We start from the raw sequence: 17,164 nt of genomic DNA, 5'->3' as shown, positions 1-17,164 counted from the left end.
CGTGAACCCTTAATACTTGTAATCAGATTGCAGGGCCGTCCCCATACCTCGTCCGGTATGGGCGCCAAAACTATAAACCTCAATACCCCGTCCGGTATGAGGGTGAAACGGGCCATCCCCATACCCTGTCCGGTATGGGCGCCAAAACACATAAGGTCTCCATACCCCGTCCGGTATGAGAGACCACAATCCCGGTAGGGTTCCCTACGGACCCGGTCCGTCCACCATCTCCCAGGATATCTAGTCAGGCTGACCACATCATACAATTATCAATTTACATAACCTTTTATTCCCCTTTTCCTCAGTCAGCATCATCAAATCACACACAAACAAGCAAACCAGTAATTTATGCCAAACAAGACAACATACAACATCGGGTTCTCAGTCATTCAACTCATAATCAATAAAACAGTGATATATACACACGAAACTATGAAATGAAAACATCAGACCTCATACTGCATTTAAAACTGTAAAATAGGCCAAACAACAGCTGACCGACAAACACACCAGACTCGGGCTCCATTAGCGACCTTAAACAATTTCACACATCTATTGATTCATGAAATACCGTTTTATCATTTATTGAACTTTAATACCGTGATAGAAAATAGGGTGAGGGGTCCTTACTTGTTTCGGGGTCTGAATACGGCTTTACAGTGCGCCTACAGACTGTCCATAATTTTCCCTGAATTTTTTTTCGAGGAACTGAAACGCACTACTAGTACCTTCACGTGTCCCAAAAAATCCCAAATTAGACCCGGGGCCCCTTTCGGCCAATATCGCAATTCCGACACGGCGGCTCCGCCGTGCTCCAGCGGCGGCGATTCGCCTCGGGTTGGCCGTTTTCGGCCGAATTCGGCCACACTTGCATTGGTCCCTACGATAAAACAACCCTAGGGCCCTCGGGGGGCCAAAAAATTACGAAAAACTGAAGCTTACCGGCGGCGGTGCTCTCGGGTGCGGCGGCTCTCCGGCGAGGTTCGTGTTTTGGTGATTTGGCTCTGATCAACCTGTAGAGAAAAGAATGGTGATCACGGTGATATAAAAATTGTATCAAACGGAGGCCGGGAAGGGCCTCATCGAAGGCAAAAACTGAGGAGGGGCGCGGCGGCGCCGCTGGGTTTCAGCCGTGTTTTCTGGCCGTTTGACCGAGAGTTTAGCTCCGATTTGGCCACCGGGGAACTCAGCATTGAAAAACGAGCCGGGGTATGAAATTTACCTCGATTGGCGGTCGGAAAACTCCCCGGTGCGGCGGCGGGTAGCAGCGGCCGGCTCCTCCGGCGTCTGGTTCGTCTTCTCCGGCAAGGGCAGGCAGCTAGGGTTTTTGTGGTCAGCTGTGGGGGTTTTATTTATACCATTTTGCCTTTTAATCACAGCCGTCCATCTTGATTAAATCTGGACCGTTCGTACTTGATTGAATCTGGGTCGTCCGTGTGTGTGCATTTGGGCCGTCCGTGCGCGTGCATTTGGGCCGTTCGTGCGCACGCTTGATCTGGGCCGTCCGTGCGCGCGGGGACGCATCTGGGTCATTCGATCGCGCGCACGCGGATCGCCCACGTGGCCCGTTCACGGGTCGACGTGGTCTTGCCACGCAGCAGGTCCTGGTTGGCCAGGGCTGCTGACTGGGCCGCTGACGTGGCGCTGACATGGTACAATTTTTCTAAATTACGTTTTGACCTCCAGTTTCCGATTTTCTTTTAAAAAATACCCCCAAAATCCTAATTTTCACCCCTTTTTCCCAAAATCAATTTCAATTAAATCCAAATAATATTTTTACCCAATTTTATCATTATTATTATTTTATTTTTATTTAATTAAATTAAATTAAATTAAATAAATCAATTAAAATTCAAAAATTATAAAATAAACTAAATAAAATAAATTAAAAAAAATCAAAATAATAATAATAAAAATTATAAAATTAGTGGGTGTTACATCTAAACCGTAAAATAGATAAATCAGATACTATCATACTTTTAGACTGTAAAATAAATCAACAGAAATTAACAGAGAACAATTTTCGATTCGGGCTCCATTAGTAATCCGTAATTAATTATGCACAAATATCATATTATTATTAATTTAGACTTTGATTCTATGATAGGGAATAGAGTGAGGGATCCTTACTCGATTTAACACCGAAGAGCTAAACGGTTTACTGCGCCTACGGGTGGTCTCTGGGTTCCTTGAATTTTTTCTCCGAAAACTGAAACGCGCTTATAGTACCTATAAATGTTCCAAATAAATCCAAAATCAGTCTCAGGATCCACTCAGCTAATTTCAAAAATCTGGCATAGTGACTCCGTCGTGCTCCGACGACGGGCGCCACCGCTTGCGGCAGCAGTCCGCCTCAAGTCGACCGTTTTCGGCCAAATTTGGCCGATTTTGCATCGATTCCTGTGAACAAACACGTTAAAGGGCCTCAGTTGGCCGAAAAAATACGAAAAATCGAAACTCACCAATGGCAGAGCTCTCCGGTGCGACAGCTCCTCCAGCTCACGTTGCGGTTGGGTGTTTCGCTTCGGTTAACCTGTAGAGAATAAAATGGTGATCACAATAGTGAAAAAATTACGTGAAATGGGAATAAAAAAAAGCCTCATCAGAGGCGATTTGTGAAATTATCCGCGGCGGTGCAGTTGGGCTTCGCCGGTCTTTTCACTCTGATTTGGCCATGGGTGAGCTTAAAATTGAATATCGTGCAAAAAAAAATTTACCTTTTTTGGGGGTCAAAAAGGGTTCCGATGCAGCGACGGGTGGCGACTATTAGCTCCCCGGCGGCTAGGTCATCTTTTCCGGCGATGGGTTCTGGCGGCTAGGGTTAGGGTTTGGTGCATATTTGGGTTATTTATACTCATCTGCTTTTGATCTGGGTCGTCCATCGTATTTGATCTAGACCGTCTGATCGCGATTAAATAGGAAGTGAATCTGGACTGTTCATCGCGATCCAATCTAGGCCGTCCATCGCGATTCACTCTCGGTCATCTGATCGCTTTTGAATCTGGTTGTTCGATTTTGTTCAGGAGGGAGTGCATCCAGGTCGTTCGTGCACGCAGGAACGAACCTCAACCGTTCGATCGCACGCACGCAGATCGCCCATGTGGCCCCCCCGCGTTGCCTCCTGCCTCAGCACGTCTGCCACTTGGCGCGTCCTAGTTGGTCAGGGCTGCTGACTCAGCGTCTGACGTGGTGAAACTTTCTAAAATTACTTTTTGGCCCCTATTTTTTAATTTTTCTTTCAAAAATACCCACATAACCTAAATTTTTACCCATTTTCTCTAAAATTATTTTTAATTAAATCCTCTTTATATTTTATTCTATTTTTTACTCTAAATTAAATAAAATAAAATACAATAATACAAAATAAAATAATAAAATAATAAAAAAATTATATTTATTAATCTTTTAATCCCCAAACAAAAGAAATTGTGGGTGTTACATATGATATCTTTAATATCATGTCAGTCATATTTTTTATTGTATGACTAAAAATGAAATATTTCTAATTTTCAACTACATTTTTATTTTCTATACAGTTGAAACGAAATAAAAAGAATAAAATTATTGTTTTTATTTTTAATTATAAAATTAAATGGAATATTTTAGAGAAATTTGAAATAGATACATGTCATTAACATTTTCTTTCTCTTTTATTTTTGGTCATTAACCTTCAAACTATGTACTCGTGCACATTTTAGTCTAATCTGTAACGACCCCGGAATGTCCAAAGCAAATAAATTATAAATTAAGCGCGAAAACAAAATGAATGGTTAAAGTTTACATTCCTTACACAATAATTTAAAGTACCGAATAGTACTACAAAAATTATCATTTTAAAAGAAATACAAAAAAATAAGGAAATAAGCAGAAAATAAATAAAACTAGCATCTTAATCGCAATCCTATTATGGATCGTGCTCTGGATCCTATTCCTCTTGATCTGAAATAGTTAAATAAAAAATGAGCTACACTACCCCAATAAGAATATCACGCTACTCACCGACACAAAAATGAAGGTTGGTGGAAAATCAAAACAATTAATAGAGTACTTAATTAAACAAATGCATTTATTAATAAGAAACTATTTATCGTCTACTTACCCAGCGAGATTTATAAAAACAACATATAGAGATAGTAACATAGCACTTATCATAAGTTCATATACAATCGGCAACATGCACACATTGTAAATCCATACTTAATAAATCAAACAACAACTGTTTCTTTCCATCAGCCTGCTGGTATCCATGGGGGTTCATAGGGATGTCCCCGCTACGCGTGAACTCTTTCTTTTAACATTCTTTATTAACAGGTCGCCCCCATACCATGTCCAGTATGAGCATCAAATTACTAAATCTCAATACCTCGTCTGGTATGAGGGTGAAACAGGCTGTCCCCATACCCCGTCCGGTATGTGCACTAAATTACCATGTCTCGATACCCCGTCCGGTATGAGACAACGTTCATGGTAGGGTTTCTAATTGTACTCAGTCCATCCACAATCTCTCAGGATATCCAGTAAGGCTGTCGTTTCATTCATTCACTTAATCACACAATTTTTTATTTTTCTTTAGTCTCCATTTTTCAATTCAGTGATAATCACATAAATCAAACAATACATGCATTCAAAACTATAAAATCAATCAATGAAATATTATCATGCAATTAACTCTAAAATAATTCAACAGAATCAATAATAGATAATTTTCAGTTCTGCCTCTATTAGTAATCCGTAATTAATTATAAATATTTTTTAAATTATATAAAATACCGTATTATTATTTATTTGTACTTCAATTTTATAACAGAGAATAGGGTGATGGATTCTTACACAATTTGATATCTGAAAAGCTAAGTTGTTGACTGCGCCTACTAGTGGCCTCCAGGTTCCCTGAATTTTTCTTCAGGGATTAAAACGCACTATAAATACCTACAAATATCCCAAAAAACCCAAAATCAGTCTCAGGACCCATTTTTGGCTAATTCTGGAATTCTGGCACGGCCAATTTTGCATCAATCCCTGCAAGAAAACACGTCAAGGGGCCTTAGTTGACCGAAAAAACACAAAAAATCGAAACTCACCGGCGGTAGGGCTCTCCGGTGCGGCGGCTCCTCCGGCTCACATTGCGGTTGGGTGTTTTGCTTCGGTCAACCTGTAGAGAAGAAAACGGTTATCACAATGGTGAAAAAATTACACAGAACGGGAATCGGGAAGGGCCTCATCGAATGAGATTTTTGAAATTCCCTACGGCGGCGCCGCTGGGATTTACCTGCAGTTTTCGGCCAATTAGCCAGTCTTTTTGCTCCGATTTTGCCATGGGGGTATTTAAAATTAAATTTCGAGTAAATGGAGAAATTTTTACCTCTTTTGGTGGTTGGAAGTAGCTCCGGCGCGTCGGCGGATGGTGGCGGCTCTCCTTCCCGGCGGCTGTGTCTTCTTCTCCGGCGAGGTTATATGGCGGCGAAGGTTAGGATTTGGTGTGAAAAGCATTATTTATATCCATTCCCATTTAATCTGGGTCGTCCATCGCGTTTGATATGAACCGTCCGATTGCGATTAAATAGGGAGTGAATCTGGACCGTCAATCGCGATTTAATCTGAACTGTCCGATCGCCTTTTAAATAAAAAATAAATCTGAACCGTTGATCGCGTGTAAATCTAGCCGTCTGATCGCGTTTGGGGAGGGAATGCATCCAGGTCATCCGTGCGCGTATGAATGGATCTGGGTCGTTTGATTGCGGGCACGCGTATTACTCACGTGGGCTCCCGCGTGGCACCGCGTCAGCGTCCGTTGTCACGCAACGCGTTCTGATTCGTCGGAGCTACTAACCGGACATCCTACATAGCACAAATTTTCTAACTTGTATTTTGACCCTCATTATCCAATTTTTCTTTTAAAAATACTAATAGAATCCAAATTTTCACTTTTTTTTTTAAAATCATTTTCAATTTCATCCTCCATCAAATTTTCTTTATTTTTACAGTAAATTAAAATTAAAAAAATTATAATTATAAATTAATTTAATTTACATTAAATTAAATTTGAGCATTTTGTTACTTTACCATATCAAAATTAACCAAAGACGTGAAAATTAGCTAGAGTTTGAATATGGTGTCATACATTCATTAACAATATGGCGTCATTATTCATTGATAATATATTCAAAATTTGGAGATACTGTTAAATTCATTTCAAGATTGACATTTGATTCAACTAAAAAGAGCAAGAAATTTTCTCTCCTTCCAATTCAATATAAAATTCCAGGAAGTTAAATTTTGTTTTTCAAAAAAATTTACATGGCCTTCTAGTTGCATTACCTATAAATTTAATCATTTATAACTAAATTATACAAAGATTTTTTTCAATACACAGGCTAAAAAATAAATGTGAATGGAAGGGCAGAACGCATGTTCTAAAAATTCTGGAGTACTTCTCTTATCTTGGGAACAAATTTAAACAGGAAAAAAGTCAGAGTTTCCTTACAACACAAGTTTCTGAGTAGCAATCAATATTCGGCATCTACCCAACAGTGTTATGCAACTGGAGATTTTTGCCAATGCATCATCATCCCAAGCATGGAGATCGAACGATAAAATTTTGGCCAGAAAATCTAGTAGTTCGTTTGCTTAACTCCGGTTCCCGGGATAAAAATATTCAACACAATTTTCTTTGACTCTGAAGTGAAAATTATGGAACTTGTTTGTTGAGTTCCCTTGTTGGTTATGCATCCCCTTGTTCAAAACTGTCAACTGCAAGAGAAGTTAAACATATGAGAAATTTTTCTCGGAAAAAAGTTCACAGCAGATCAAAGAGGAAATAAAATCAGAGAAATGGTAAGTGCTTTACAAGCTGGTTGATATGTTTATTTTGCAAGACATTTGGTCAAGAAGGAATACAAGTCATAATCAAGGCTTATTCGCTTATGAGGATTTCACATAGACCTTTCCATCTTTAGAAGAAATTTAATCATAAATCAAAAAACCATCCACCCTTTGGTCTGAATTAGTTGGATATGAAACATAATGGTTTTGCATCTAGAGCCCCTCGTAAGCACATGAAATTTTTTTCTTGGGAAACAGCTGGGCAAAGAATCCTGACCATAGACAACTTAAGGAAGAGAGGAAAGATTTGGTCAATGAGCATGTATTGAAGGAGCAAGAATCCCATTATTGTCTTCTCTTGCAACAGTCAGAGGCTAGAAGGTTATTGGATTCTGCCTTATTCCTTCATAACTTCTTTTGGGTGATGGCTGGATCAAGCAGGAGATTTGGGCTTGATAAGATATTAGAGTTTGTAAAGCGAGAGAGAAACTACTCAACCTCACTCTTAAGTCCATTTTGTGGGTCATATAGAAAGGAAAACAACCGTATCATTTGGGTCACTTACTCTACTCCTAATATAAGACTATTGGTTGTCCTTGAGTATTTTATGGACTGGTCATCCCCTCCTATATATAAATTCTGGAAAATCTTATTGACATTTTGATTTGTTATATGCTAATATGTCATTCTTTGGTTGCACTTGGTGCTCTTAGAATGATATAATTCTAATCTTAAAACAGAAATTTATTCTCATGTTTTCCTGACTAACACAATGCAGAATTTAACACATGGAATCAAAAGGCCCAAGGGTTCCATATTCTAGGCGTCCTAGCTCCGTGATTGAATCAATAGTCCTATATCTGATGCGTGTCCAGAACTCATCCAGCCTCTTCTTCAAATTCCAATTTCTATGCTTCAAGAGAAATCTCTAAACAAGATCCATTTCGCATCATATATAAAGTATTCAGGGATCACAGTGAACAAGCAATGTCGCTCGATCATTATCAAACTGATTGCAATCTTTTTTTCGTCTGTGAGGATCCCACCAAGCGGAAATTCTTAAAAGGATAAATGCTAGAGAAAGAAAGCAGATTAACCTGTTAACTTCTGGCAATTACCTGCCTCACCAACTACTATTTAGCAACAAGCCAGACTAATTCTTTTCAAAGACTTGGTTGTTAAGAGAATGCTCACTACAAGCAAAGCATATTAGAAAATACCTGTCCGTGCACATCAGTTGCTAAACCAGTGGCCAAGGGTTCTGCCTTAATTAGAATGTCTGCAAGGTACTCCATCTGTAACATGGATGTAGGCCTCTCCGTGGTTGAATAAATATCCTTGTGATTAAGTACTACCAAAGAACAGTCCTAAAACAAGAGCTATGTAAGAATGCAAAACGAGTTGCATTATTTGACACAGCCATGAAATACAGGAAAACACTAGACAAAAGTAGAAAGTTCAGCAACTATCTTACAAATTCAGATGTTAAAGTGTGGCAATAGTGCAGGAAGTCTAGGACATGGTTTGAACACCCATTAGCAGCCACCTCCATGAGAGATACATCGTCTATCATCAAAGTAACTTGGTTCTTCTTGATGTCAGGTAAGCTACAAATAATTTTTTGTATTTTTCCATACAAAGCTACAAGCCCACCTTCATTTGTTTCTCCATCTGCCCATGAATCCAGTTAAAAATAATTTCTTGTCATGAATACAGCCTTAGAAAGAAACACTATATCAAACTAATTTTCTCGTCTGGGCAATAGCATTAACATTTTATGGAAAGAAAACAAAAATGCCAAAACAAAAACTTATCTTCTGTAAATAGTTAATGAAGCATATCAACTAGCAAATATTACTATTCAAGACGCCAAACATGATTTCTAAATCAACAAACTTTAATTAACATATATCAACTTAAATAAGTTCACACAAAAATCATTTTACCTGATTTCCTCACCTGGACACTGCAGCATAAGCATGTCAAGGAAAAAGAATCTATTAGAATTCCTTTGTGCAACTAAGTTGCAACCCTGTGCAATGAAGCCAAGACCAAATATAATCAGTTATATGATTGAAAAGTTTCATAAATGAACCAATGAATAAACACATTTCAATAATAAAAACCTACTCATTAAAAATTTTTATGAACTCATGCTATAAAACATAGAAAATACCTATGGGTCTTAAAATCTCTCAATTCAATATCTTACTCCTTAATCATCTCAAAAATAAATTCTCTGCTAGTAAAAACCCAGTTATTGCAGCAACTTGCAGACAACCACAACTATATCAAAAAGGTCACAGTAAAAACTCGACAAAAAACATGTGTACGATGACAATAAAGAAGGTCACAGTGTATTAATCAAATCACTTTTCATGTGTTCCACTCCTCCTTAAACGGCTGAAACGAGCATATCTCCACGCAATTTTCATTCCTCGAAATATAAGTACACAAGACAGCTCATTGGGGAATTGGCATATCATGCCCCTAGTGATTATCAATAACTGTTTGACACAGGCTCTAAAACTTCCGACCTCGGCAAAATCTTTGGCTTTTCTCTTTCTGACGTACCATAATCAAACTTTTTTTGATACCTTCCTAACACTCCTCCTTTCCCCCGCCCCCAAGTTCCCTTCTTTATAGGGAACAGAGTGCAAAATAGGCATATTCCAGTTGGTTAAGCCATTACAGAAGTAAAATAACATCCCAGAAGTCCTTTTTCTAGTCATGCTCTGATAAAGCCAAAGGCCTGTCAGTTATGAATAACTGACTTAATTCTTTTCTTGAGAGCGTTGCTACATAGGCACAACATCCATGTCTAGTAAAGTTACTGCCCCAGGCTGAAATAAATCAAACCCACAGAAAGCCGAAGTGCCTTCTGTCTGCACTTGGAGTAAAGTGCGAAACTGAAAATTTTCTTAAATTGAACATAATCACCGTATCCCAACTATCTATAGTATGTTTCTCTACGTTCATCAACTGGCACGCCCAGGGAAATTTTAATAGTCTTCAAAAATTTGATAAAATCACTCATATTAGCACATTCATTAGTCTTCATTCTCCATTATCAACAAAGACGACCATTTTCATCTTCCAAGCCTAGAGTGCATCAATTCCAACCCGACTACTTACCTTAAACCAGAATCACTCAAAACAAGTTCACACAGCATACAAAAATCACAAGGTAGGAAAAAAGGAGAAGAAAAAAAGCAGCAGCTTTTTCAAGAAAATCAATATATACTAGCATATACAACGACCCAAAAAAACCCACTAGCACGTACACACACACACACACACACAGAGGCTAATATGTATCTATAGAGAGCGAGAGAGAGTACGAGCTTGCGGAGGATGCGATCGTAGTGAGAGAAAGGACGAGAGAAGGCAAGGAAAATGAGGGTATTCATGGAAATTGGAGAGAGAGCACGTTTTATGAGTTGGTGAAGGACGAAGGAGCCGCTGGTCTCGACGCAGTCCTCGATCACCAGCAACCGCCCGCCCAGCGTCCATGGCTCCACTGACTGATGGAACCCTAGGGCTTGATCGAGCAGGTTCCACGTTCGATCCATGATTTTGCTGATTGTTCCAATATTCTGCAAACGTATCAAGAAACTGTGGCGTTCTAGGTTTTAATTATTATTATTTAATAGGGTTTTAGTTTGGGTTGAATTAATCAGGATTTACTCAGGGAGTTAATATTTTTTGTTATTAAGAGTATAATATAATATTAAATATCAATTATAATATTCTAGAAAATAAATTTTAAACTATAATAATATTTTTCATATTAAATTTTACTGAATATAATTAATAAAATAGATATCACAATAATCAAATCTTGAAATATTTGCTTCAAACTAAAAATGGGTCAAAAAGTTTTTGAAAGAAGGCCGTATAAACTAACATATAGAGGTAGACCATACTTTGGTATGGGCGACAAGTACCCTAGATTCTCTCGTCAAAAGATACATATGCGGGATTACGGCTTTTATGATTTCACAAAACTATTTTTTTTTTTTTTTTTTGTTTTGTAAAGCAAAAACTATTAATACAAAATTACAGTGTATGTATATATTGTTTTTATGTATATATATATTATATCAAATATAATCTCCTCAGAATCATACGCGTGTTGACCCACCCCAAAAGAAAATAGAAATAGCAGTTTCATTTCCTAGATGTTTCCGCCGCTAAAATTAGTTTTTCTAAATATTAAAAATAACGATAAATAATAATTGAAATAATAATAAAATATAATTAATTAATAACTATAAATAATTAAAAATTATAAGATTTGAAAGCTTCTACATGTATACGGCAATATTTTTATGTTTAAAATAAATCTAAAATTTTTTCGTAGAATTTATATATAAACCAATACTTATTTTAAACATGTAATAATTAAGTATTTCTTAAAATAAAATATAAAAAAAAATTCAGCTTATATAAAATTTTATGTGCAATTAAGGTAATAAATTTCCAATTTTCTCAATTTTGGTATAATCTAAAATAAAAATTTTTAAGTTACGTATTTTATTACATGTAGATTCAAAAACTTATTATCTTAATATAAAATATAATTGAATTAAATGTGAATTTATAAATGAATTATTTAAATTTTTAAAAATCAAAAACATTTTTTTAAAAAAAATTTTGAACAAAAATAATCACAAAATGAGGATTTGTTAGAGTGGATGCAAATATAATTCACCAAAGTGTATTGGTACTTTGCTATATGAAGATGTCTAAATTTTTAAAATTAGGATATGTATGTAGGTAATTATTATTCAAAATTTTAATGTTTTGTAATAATTTTTGTTAGATTTTATAGAAGATGGAATTCGAATTCAAATAAGAGCATAATAAAATAATTCATATTTTTATTATTTATTATGCAAGTAAGATGCAAGAAAAAAAAAAAAAAAAAAAAAAAAAAAAAGAGAGCCCGGTAAGAAGTCCAAATTGAAGAATTAATTAATGAAACTTAATTGCACCTTATGGGTCATAATCAAATGCCACTTTATATTATGGGTTGGTCCTTCAAATTAAGTCCAAATTCGATGAATATGTCTTGAAAAATTATGAAAATCTAGTTTCCAGTACTACATCTGTAATTAATTTAAAGTTTTTTTATAGACATTTATAACCAAATAAAGTTATGTAGCTTGAATTATATAAGTTTAATGAAAATATATTCTTATCAATCAAAATATCTTAAAATTAATGGAGCAGCTACAAAAACGAACGCATACGACTTTATTTTACAGATTTTGTGATAGCTTGAAAATATTTTTAAATTAATTTCTTATATTTGATATATTTAAATTAATTTTACATATGTTTGAAAATATATAATAAGGTTAAAAATATACTTTAGAATTAAACGGAAAAATGATAGATAAAGATGAAAGAATTAGAATACGCATGAAGATGTATGAGAAAATGTAAAAGAATTTTAAATGAAGTAGTATAATGAAAAATAGCAACTATTAGATAAAATGTGATAACGAAAAATGACAACTTTTAAATAAAGTGATATTTGAAAAGTAATAACATTTTAGATGAATTAGCATGTGATATTTTTTTATAGAAAAAATGGCATATAAAAAATAGTAACATTTTAAGTGAAGTATCATGATGAAATGTGACAACTTTTAGATAAAATAATAAGGTAGAATGGTAGTCATATTTCTTTCGTGGCTCTCACTTCTATAAACAGGGGATCTGAGAAAGGATGGAGAGACATTACGAATAAGAAAAAAATAGTAGGAAGTATAGAGGTGAAGGAAGAAGAGAGAGTACAAAGTGTGTAATATTTGAAAGTATTTTGAAGTTTTAGATGAAAATATTGGGGAAACTTTGTTAAATTTATGAGAGTAGAGAAAGATAAAAAGAAGAAGAATAAGTCTTACGATCAAAAGTAAGTTATAAACCGTTAGAAATGTAAGTTTTTTCTTAATTTTTGAAATTCGGTTTCTCTTTGATATTTGGAATTAGTTTTTGAGTATCATGTTATATATTTTTTAGTCAAGAAAGTGACCAAAAATGTAACGGCCCCGGAAAATATTAAAATGAAATGAGTATTTAAATATATCAAATGCGGAAGCGAGATCAAAATTTCAATTAACATCCCTTACACGAAAAACCAAACAAACGTACTTAAAATATAAAAGGTTAAACTAACTAAGAAAGAAAACTCGAAGATAAACTATGCGTATGTCTACAGAGTCTCTAGGCATCCCCTTCGTCGTCCTCCTGCGGAACGGGCTCGGGAACCATGTCTTCCTGATCTGAAATGGTTAATTAAGGAGTGAGCTACACTAGCCCAGTAAGAACATCACGATATCTCACCGTCACGGAAATAAAGGTGGGTAGAAAACCACAAAAAGACCAATGGAGCACAATTTACAATAAACTCGTTTATTAACATGAAAACCTTTACCATCCACTTACCTTGGTGGAATTTATGAAAACAATATGAGAAAAACAATAACATCATCATAATCATTTAATAATCTAAGCTGTAAAACATAACACTTATCACGCCTCTTGTAATTCAATCATTGTACAACATATCCCTTTTTCTCATTTACCAGCCTACTAGTATCCGTGGGGGTCCATAGGGGTTCCGCTACCCGTTAACCTTTAACATTCATAATCAGTTTCCAGGGCCGTCCCCATACCCCGTCCGGTATGGGCGCCAAAACCATGAACCTCAATACCCCGTCCGGTATGAGGGTGAAACGGGCCGTCCTCATACCCCGTCCGGTATGGGCGCCAAAACCATAAACCTCAATACCCCGTCCGGTATGAGGGTGAAACGGGCCGTCCCCATACCCCGTCCGGTATGGGCGCCAAAACCATAAGATCTCCATACCCCGTCCGGCATGTGAGACCACAATCCCGGTAGGGTTCCCTACGGACCCGGTCCGTCCACCATCTCCCAGGATATCTAGTCAGGCTGACCCCCATAATACAATTATCAGTCTATACAATCTTTCATTTTCCTTTTCCTCAATCAACATCATCAATTCACATTTAAACAAGCAAATCGTAATTCATACCAACAGACAACATACAATATCAGTTTTTCAGTCATTCAACCCATAATTAATAAAAACGTAGTATATGCACACAAATCTGTAAAATGAACACATCAAACCCCATAATGCATTTAAAGCTGTAAAACAGTGTAAAACAGGCCAAATAACAGTAAATCCTCAATCACACTAGACTCGGGCTCCATTAGCAACCTTAAGCAATTTCACACATGCGTTAATTCAAGAAATACCGTTTTATCATTTTGAACTTTAATACCGTGATAGGAAATAGGGTGAGGGGTCCTTACTTGTTTTCGAGATCCGAATACGATTCACAGTGCGCCTGCAGGCTGTCCCTAATTTTCCCTGAATTTTTCTCGGGGAACTGAAACACACTAACAGTACCTGCACGTGTTCCAAAAAAATTCCAAATTAGGCCCAGGGCCTCTTTCGGCCCAAATCGCAACTCCGGCACGGCGGCTCCGCCGTGCTCCGGCGACGGCGCCGCCGCTGGCGGCGGCGAGTCACCTCGGGTTGACTGTTTTCGGCCGTTTTCGGCCGAATTCGGCCACACTCGCATTGGTCCTTGTCAGAAAACAACCCTAGGGCCCTCGGGGGGCCAAAAAATCACGAAAAAACGGAGCTTACCGGTGGCGGCGCTCTCGGGTGCAGCGGCTCTCCGGCGAGGTTCGTGTTTTGGTGATTCGGCTCCGGTCAACCTGTAGAGAAAAGAATGGTGATCACGGTGATATAAAAATTGCATCGAACGGAGGCCGGGAAGGGCCTCGTCGGAGGCAAAAACCGAGAGGGGGCGCGGCGGCGCCGCTGGGCTTCGGCCGCGTATTCCGGCCGTTTGGCCGGGATTTCGGTTTCGATTTGGCCATAGGAGGAATCAGTGGGGAAAAACGAGTCGGGGGTATGAAATTTACCTCGATCGGCGGTCGGAAATTTCCCCGGTGCGGCGGCGAGCGGCGGCGGGTGGCGGCGGTCGGCCTCTGGTTCGTCTTCTCCGGCGAGCGGCTGGCGGCTAGGGTTTGTGGTCTGGTGTGGGGGTTCTATTTATAACCCCTTGCCTTTTGATCACAGCCGTTTATTTTGTTTTAATCTGGGCCGTTCGTTTTTGATTGAATCTGGGCCGTCCGTGCGATTGAATCTGGGCCGTCCGATCGCGTGATTGATCTGGGCCGTCGGATCGCACCCACGCGGATCGCCAACGTGGCTCCTTTCGGAGTGACGCGATCTTGCCACGTGTCAGGCCCTGGTTGGCCGGGACTGCTGACGTGGCTGCTGACGCGGCTGCTGACGTGGCCCCCCCCCCTTTTTTTTTTTTTTTTTTTTTTTTTTTTTTTTTTTTTTTTTTTTTTTCCTCCTCCTTTCCGGGTGCTACAAAAAATCATTCTGAAATTCTGCCAAATTTTTTAGAGGAAAAATTCATAAATAAAGTAAGAACTCTGCCGGAATTAAGATTATAACTGATAAGGACCTAAGATAAATGAATATTATGAATTCATAACCTACTAAGTTTTGAAGTATTTTACGTATTTCCAGTATAAAAATGTATACGTGTTTAATTTATTTTTCTCATTTGTTAAGCAAGTATTTGTTAAAAGCTTACTTTGATATAAGTGTTATTTTGTTTTATAATTTTAAAATGTGAATTTGATATGTTTGCATCATTCATTATGGAAATGAGTTATTCTAAAAGCATCTGTATTATGTTATGCTTTAATATAGTCGTACATAACCGTTCCGTGTTCGGGTATATTGGCGAAATAATAAGTGTGTACTCATACATAACCGTTCTGTGTTCGGGTGTATTGGCGAAGTAATAAGTGTGTACCCATACATAACCGTTTCATGTTCGGGTGCATTAGCGAAATAATAAGTATGTACCCATATATAACTGTTTCATGTTCAGGTGTATGGAGAAACTATCTTATCTGCGTACCCTAACCATTCCGTATTCGGGAAGTAGTAGTGTTTCAAGATACTCATGTATATCGTTCCGTATTCGGGTACATGAAGAACTAGTGATAAGTATATGTGTCTATACATAATGTATGGTAACTGATTGATCCTCCATAATAGTGATGAAGTATATAACATGAATCTGTTTTCTGGTTTGCATTTTCATCTTTTGATTCGTATCTGTTTTGAAAATATTATTTGATATATGTTCTATTGTATGTAACTAAATTATATATTGCATCTACTATGTTGTAATTTTATAATATTATTTATTATGGTATTTTATCTCTTCCTTATTACCTTCCAGATACTGAACATACCACTATAGAGTGAGCGGTAATATGAAAGAAATTTCTGAAGTTTAGACTCTGATATTAAAGTTATTGTTTCGTATTTTTGTTTAATAATATAAGTAAGAAAATTTAGAGTTTCATACGTATATTTATATTTTATATTAAAGGATTTAACGCTTTTGCGACTCTTTTATTATTAATAAAGTTAATTTATTTTACTTAACTCGAGTTTATATGATTTAAAAGAATATACCCTGGTCATTACTTTATAAAATATGGTGTAGTATGTGATACATTTTCTATGTTTTCGGAGTTGTTCCTAAGGTATTTTTATATCTATTTGATTATGATGAAAAAATATTATTAGATTTTGACCGTTAAAAGAAATTAAACAACATTAGTGCTTTCCTTTCAAGCAAGTTCTTTATGCATGTGGATGAAATGAGTGTATAGCTTTCTTTGTATTTTAGGGTAAATTACTTCGAGTGGTGAATGTATTTATTATATATTTGTAAGATTTTAGAATTATTTAGAACAATACTTTAATAATTACTTTTAATTTATTCATTCAATTTTCAAAAAACATATTTGTCGTTTAGAATATCTTTTTTTTTTCTTCATTGACCCAAATAATTTTTTATATAAAATTTAAGTTCAAAATTTGAACTTTTACTCTCTCAAACTTCATATTAATACAAGATGAAAAACATACAAGTTGTAATAAGATTCATGGGATATATTTATTTTAGCTAACTTCCATTATTTTGTATCTAATTTCTCATCCATTATGTTAAAAAATAATCTCACATCATTAAATCGAATTATATATTCACGTGAAAAGACATCTAAACCAGATTATATTTAAATTAAATTATATTTAAAATTATATGTTCACGTGAAAAGACAGCTAAACTAGATTATTAGCATGAAAAATTGAGATTATTATTCATCCCTTTAGCGAATACATTTTGATGCTTGGCTTGCAATAAAAGAATTTCTATTTTCTCCAAGACCAAAAGAAAAGGAAGCATGAATTAT

At 36.5% G+C, this 17,164-nt stretch overlaps 1 protein-coding gene and 1 long non-coding RNA gene across 3 annotated transcripts; both read right to left on the bottom strand.

Annotated features, from left to right (window-relative positions):
* Window positions 1-6,314: 6,314 nt before the first annotated feature.
* ELP6 (elongator protein 6) lies at window positions 6,315-10,461 on the bottom strand. 2 transcript variants are annotated; one of them, XM_088212995.1, is made up of 5 exons: window positions 10,164-10,461; window positions 8,782-8,854; window positions 8,297-8,493; window positions 8,043-8,189; window positions 6,315-6,750 (listed from the first exon to the last, which is right to left on the bottom strand). In XM_088212995.1, exons 1-5 carry the CDS (start codon window positions 10,392-10,394, stop codon window positions 6,628-6,630), a joined length of 771 nt encoding a protein of 256 aa, XP_088069121.1. In that variant the 5' UTR covers window positions 10,395-10,461; the 3' UTR covers window positions 6,315-6,627. The 2 variants fall into 2 exon arrangements, with proteins under 2 accessions (XP_088069121.1, XP_088069122.1); XM_088212996.1 differs by having other exon boundaries at window positions 10,168-10,459.
* A 2,455-nt stretch (window positions 10,462-12,916) lies between these two features.
* Window positions 12,917-15,228, bottom strand: LOC148268710 (uncharacterized). Its single transcript, XR_015816888.1, has 2 exons — window positions 14,174-15,228; window positions 12,917-13,115 (listed from the first exon to the last, which is right to left on the bottom strand). It is a non-coding gene; the product is annotated as an uncharacterized LOC148268710 (long non-coding RNA).
* Window positions 15,229-17,164: the final 1,936 nt, after the last annotated feature.

This window comes from Carica papaya, chromosome 2 (genome assembly GCF_054855325.1).
Source record: "Carica papaya isolate Zhongbai chromosome 2, ASM5485532v1, whole genome shotgun sequence".
NCBI lineage: Eukaryota > Viridiplantae > Streptophyta > Magnoliopsida > Brassicales > Caricaceae > Carica > Carica papaya.
The sequence above is the reverse complement of the archived record's forward strand: the minus strand, read 5'-3'. Positions and strand labels throughout refer to the sequence as shown.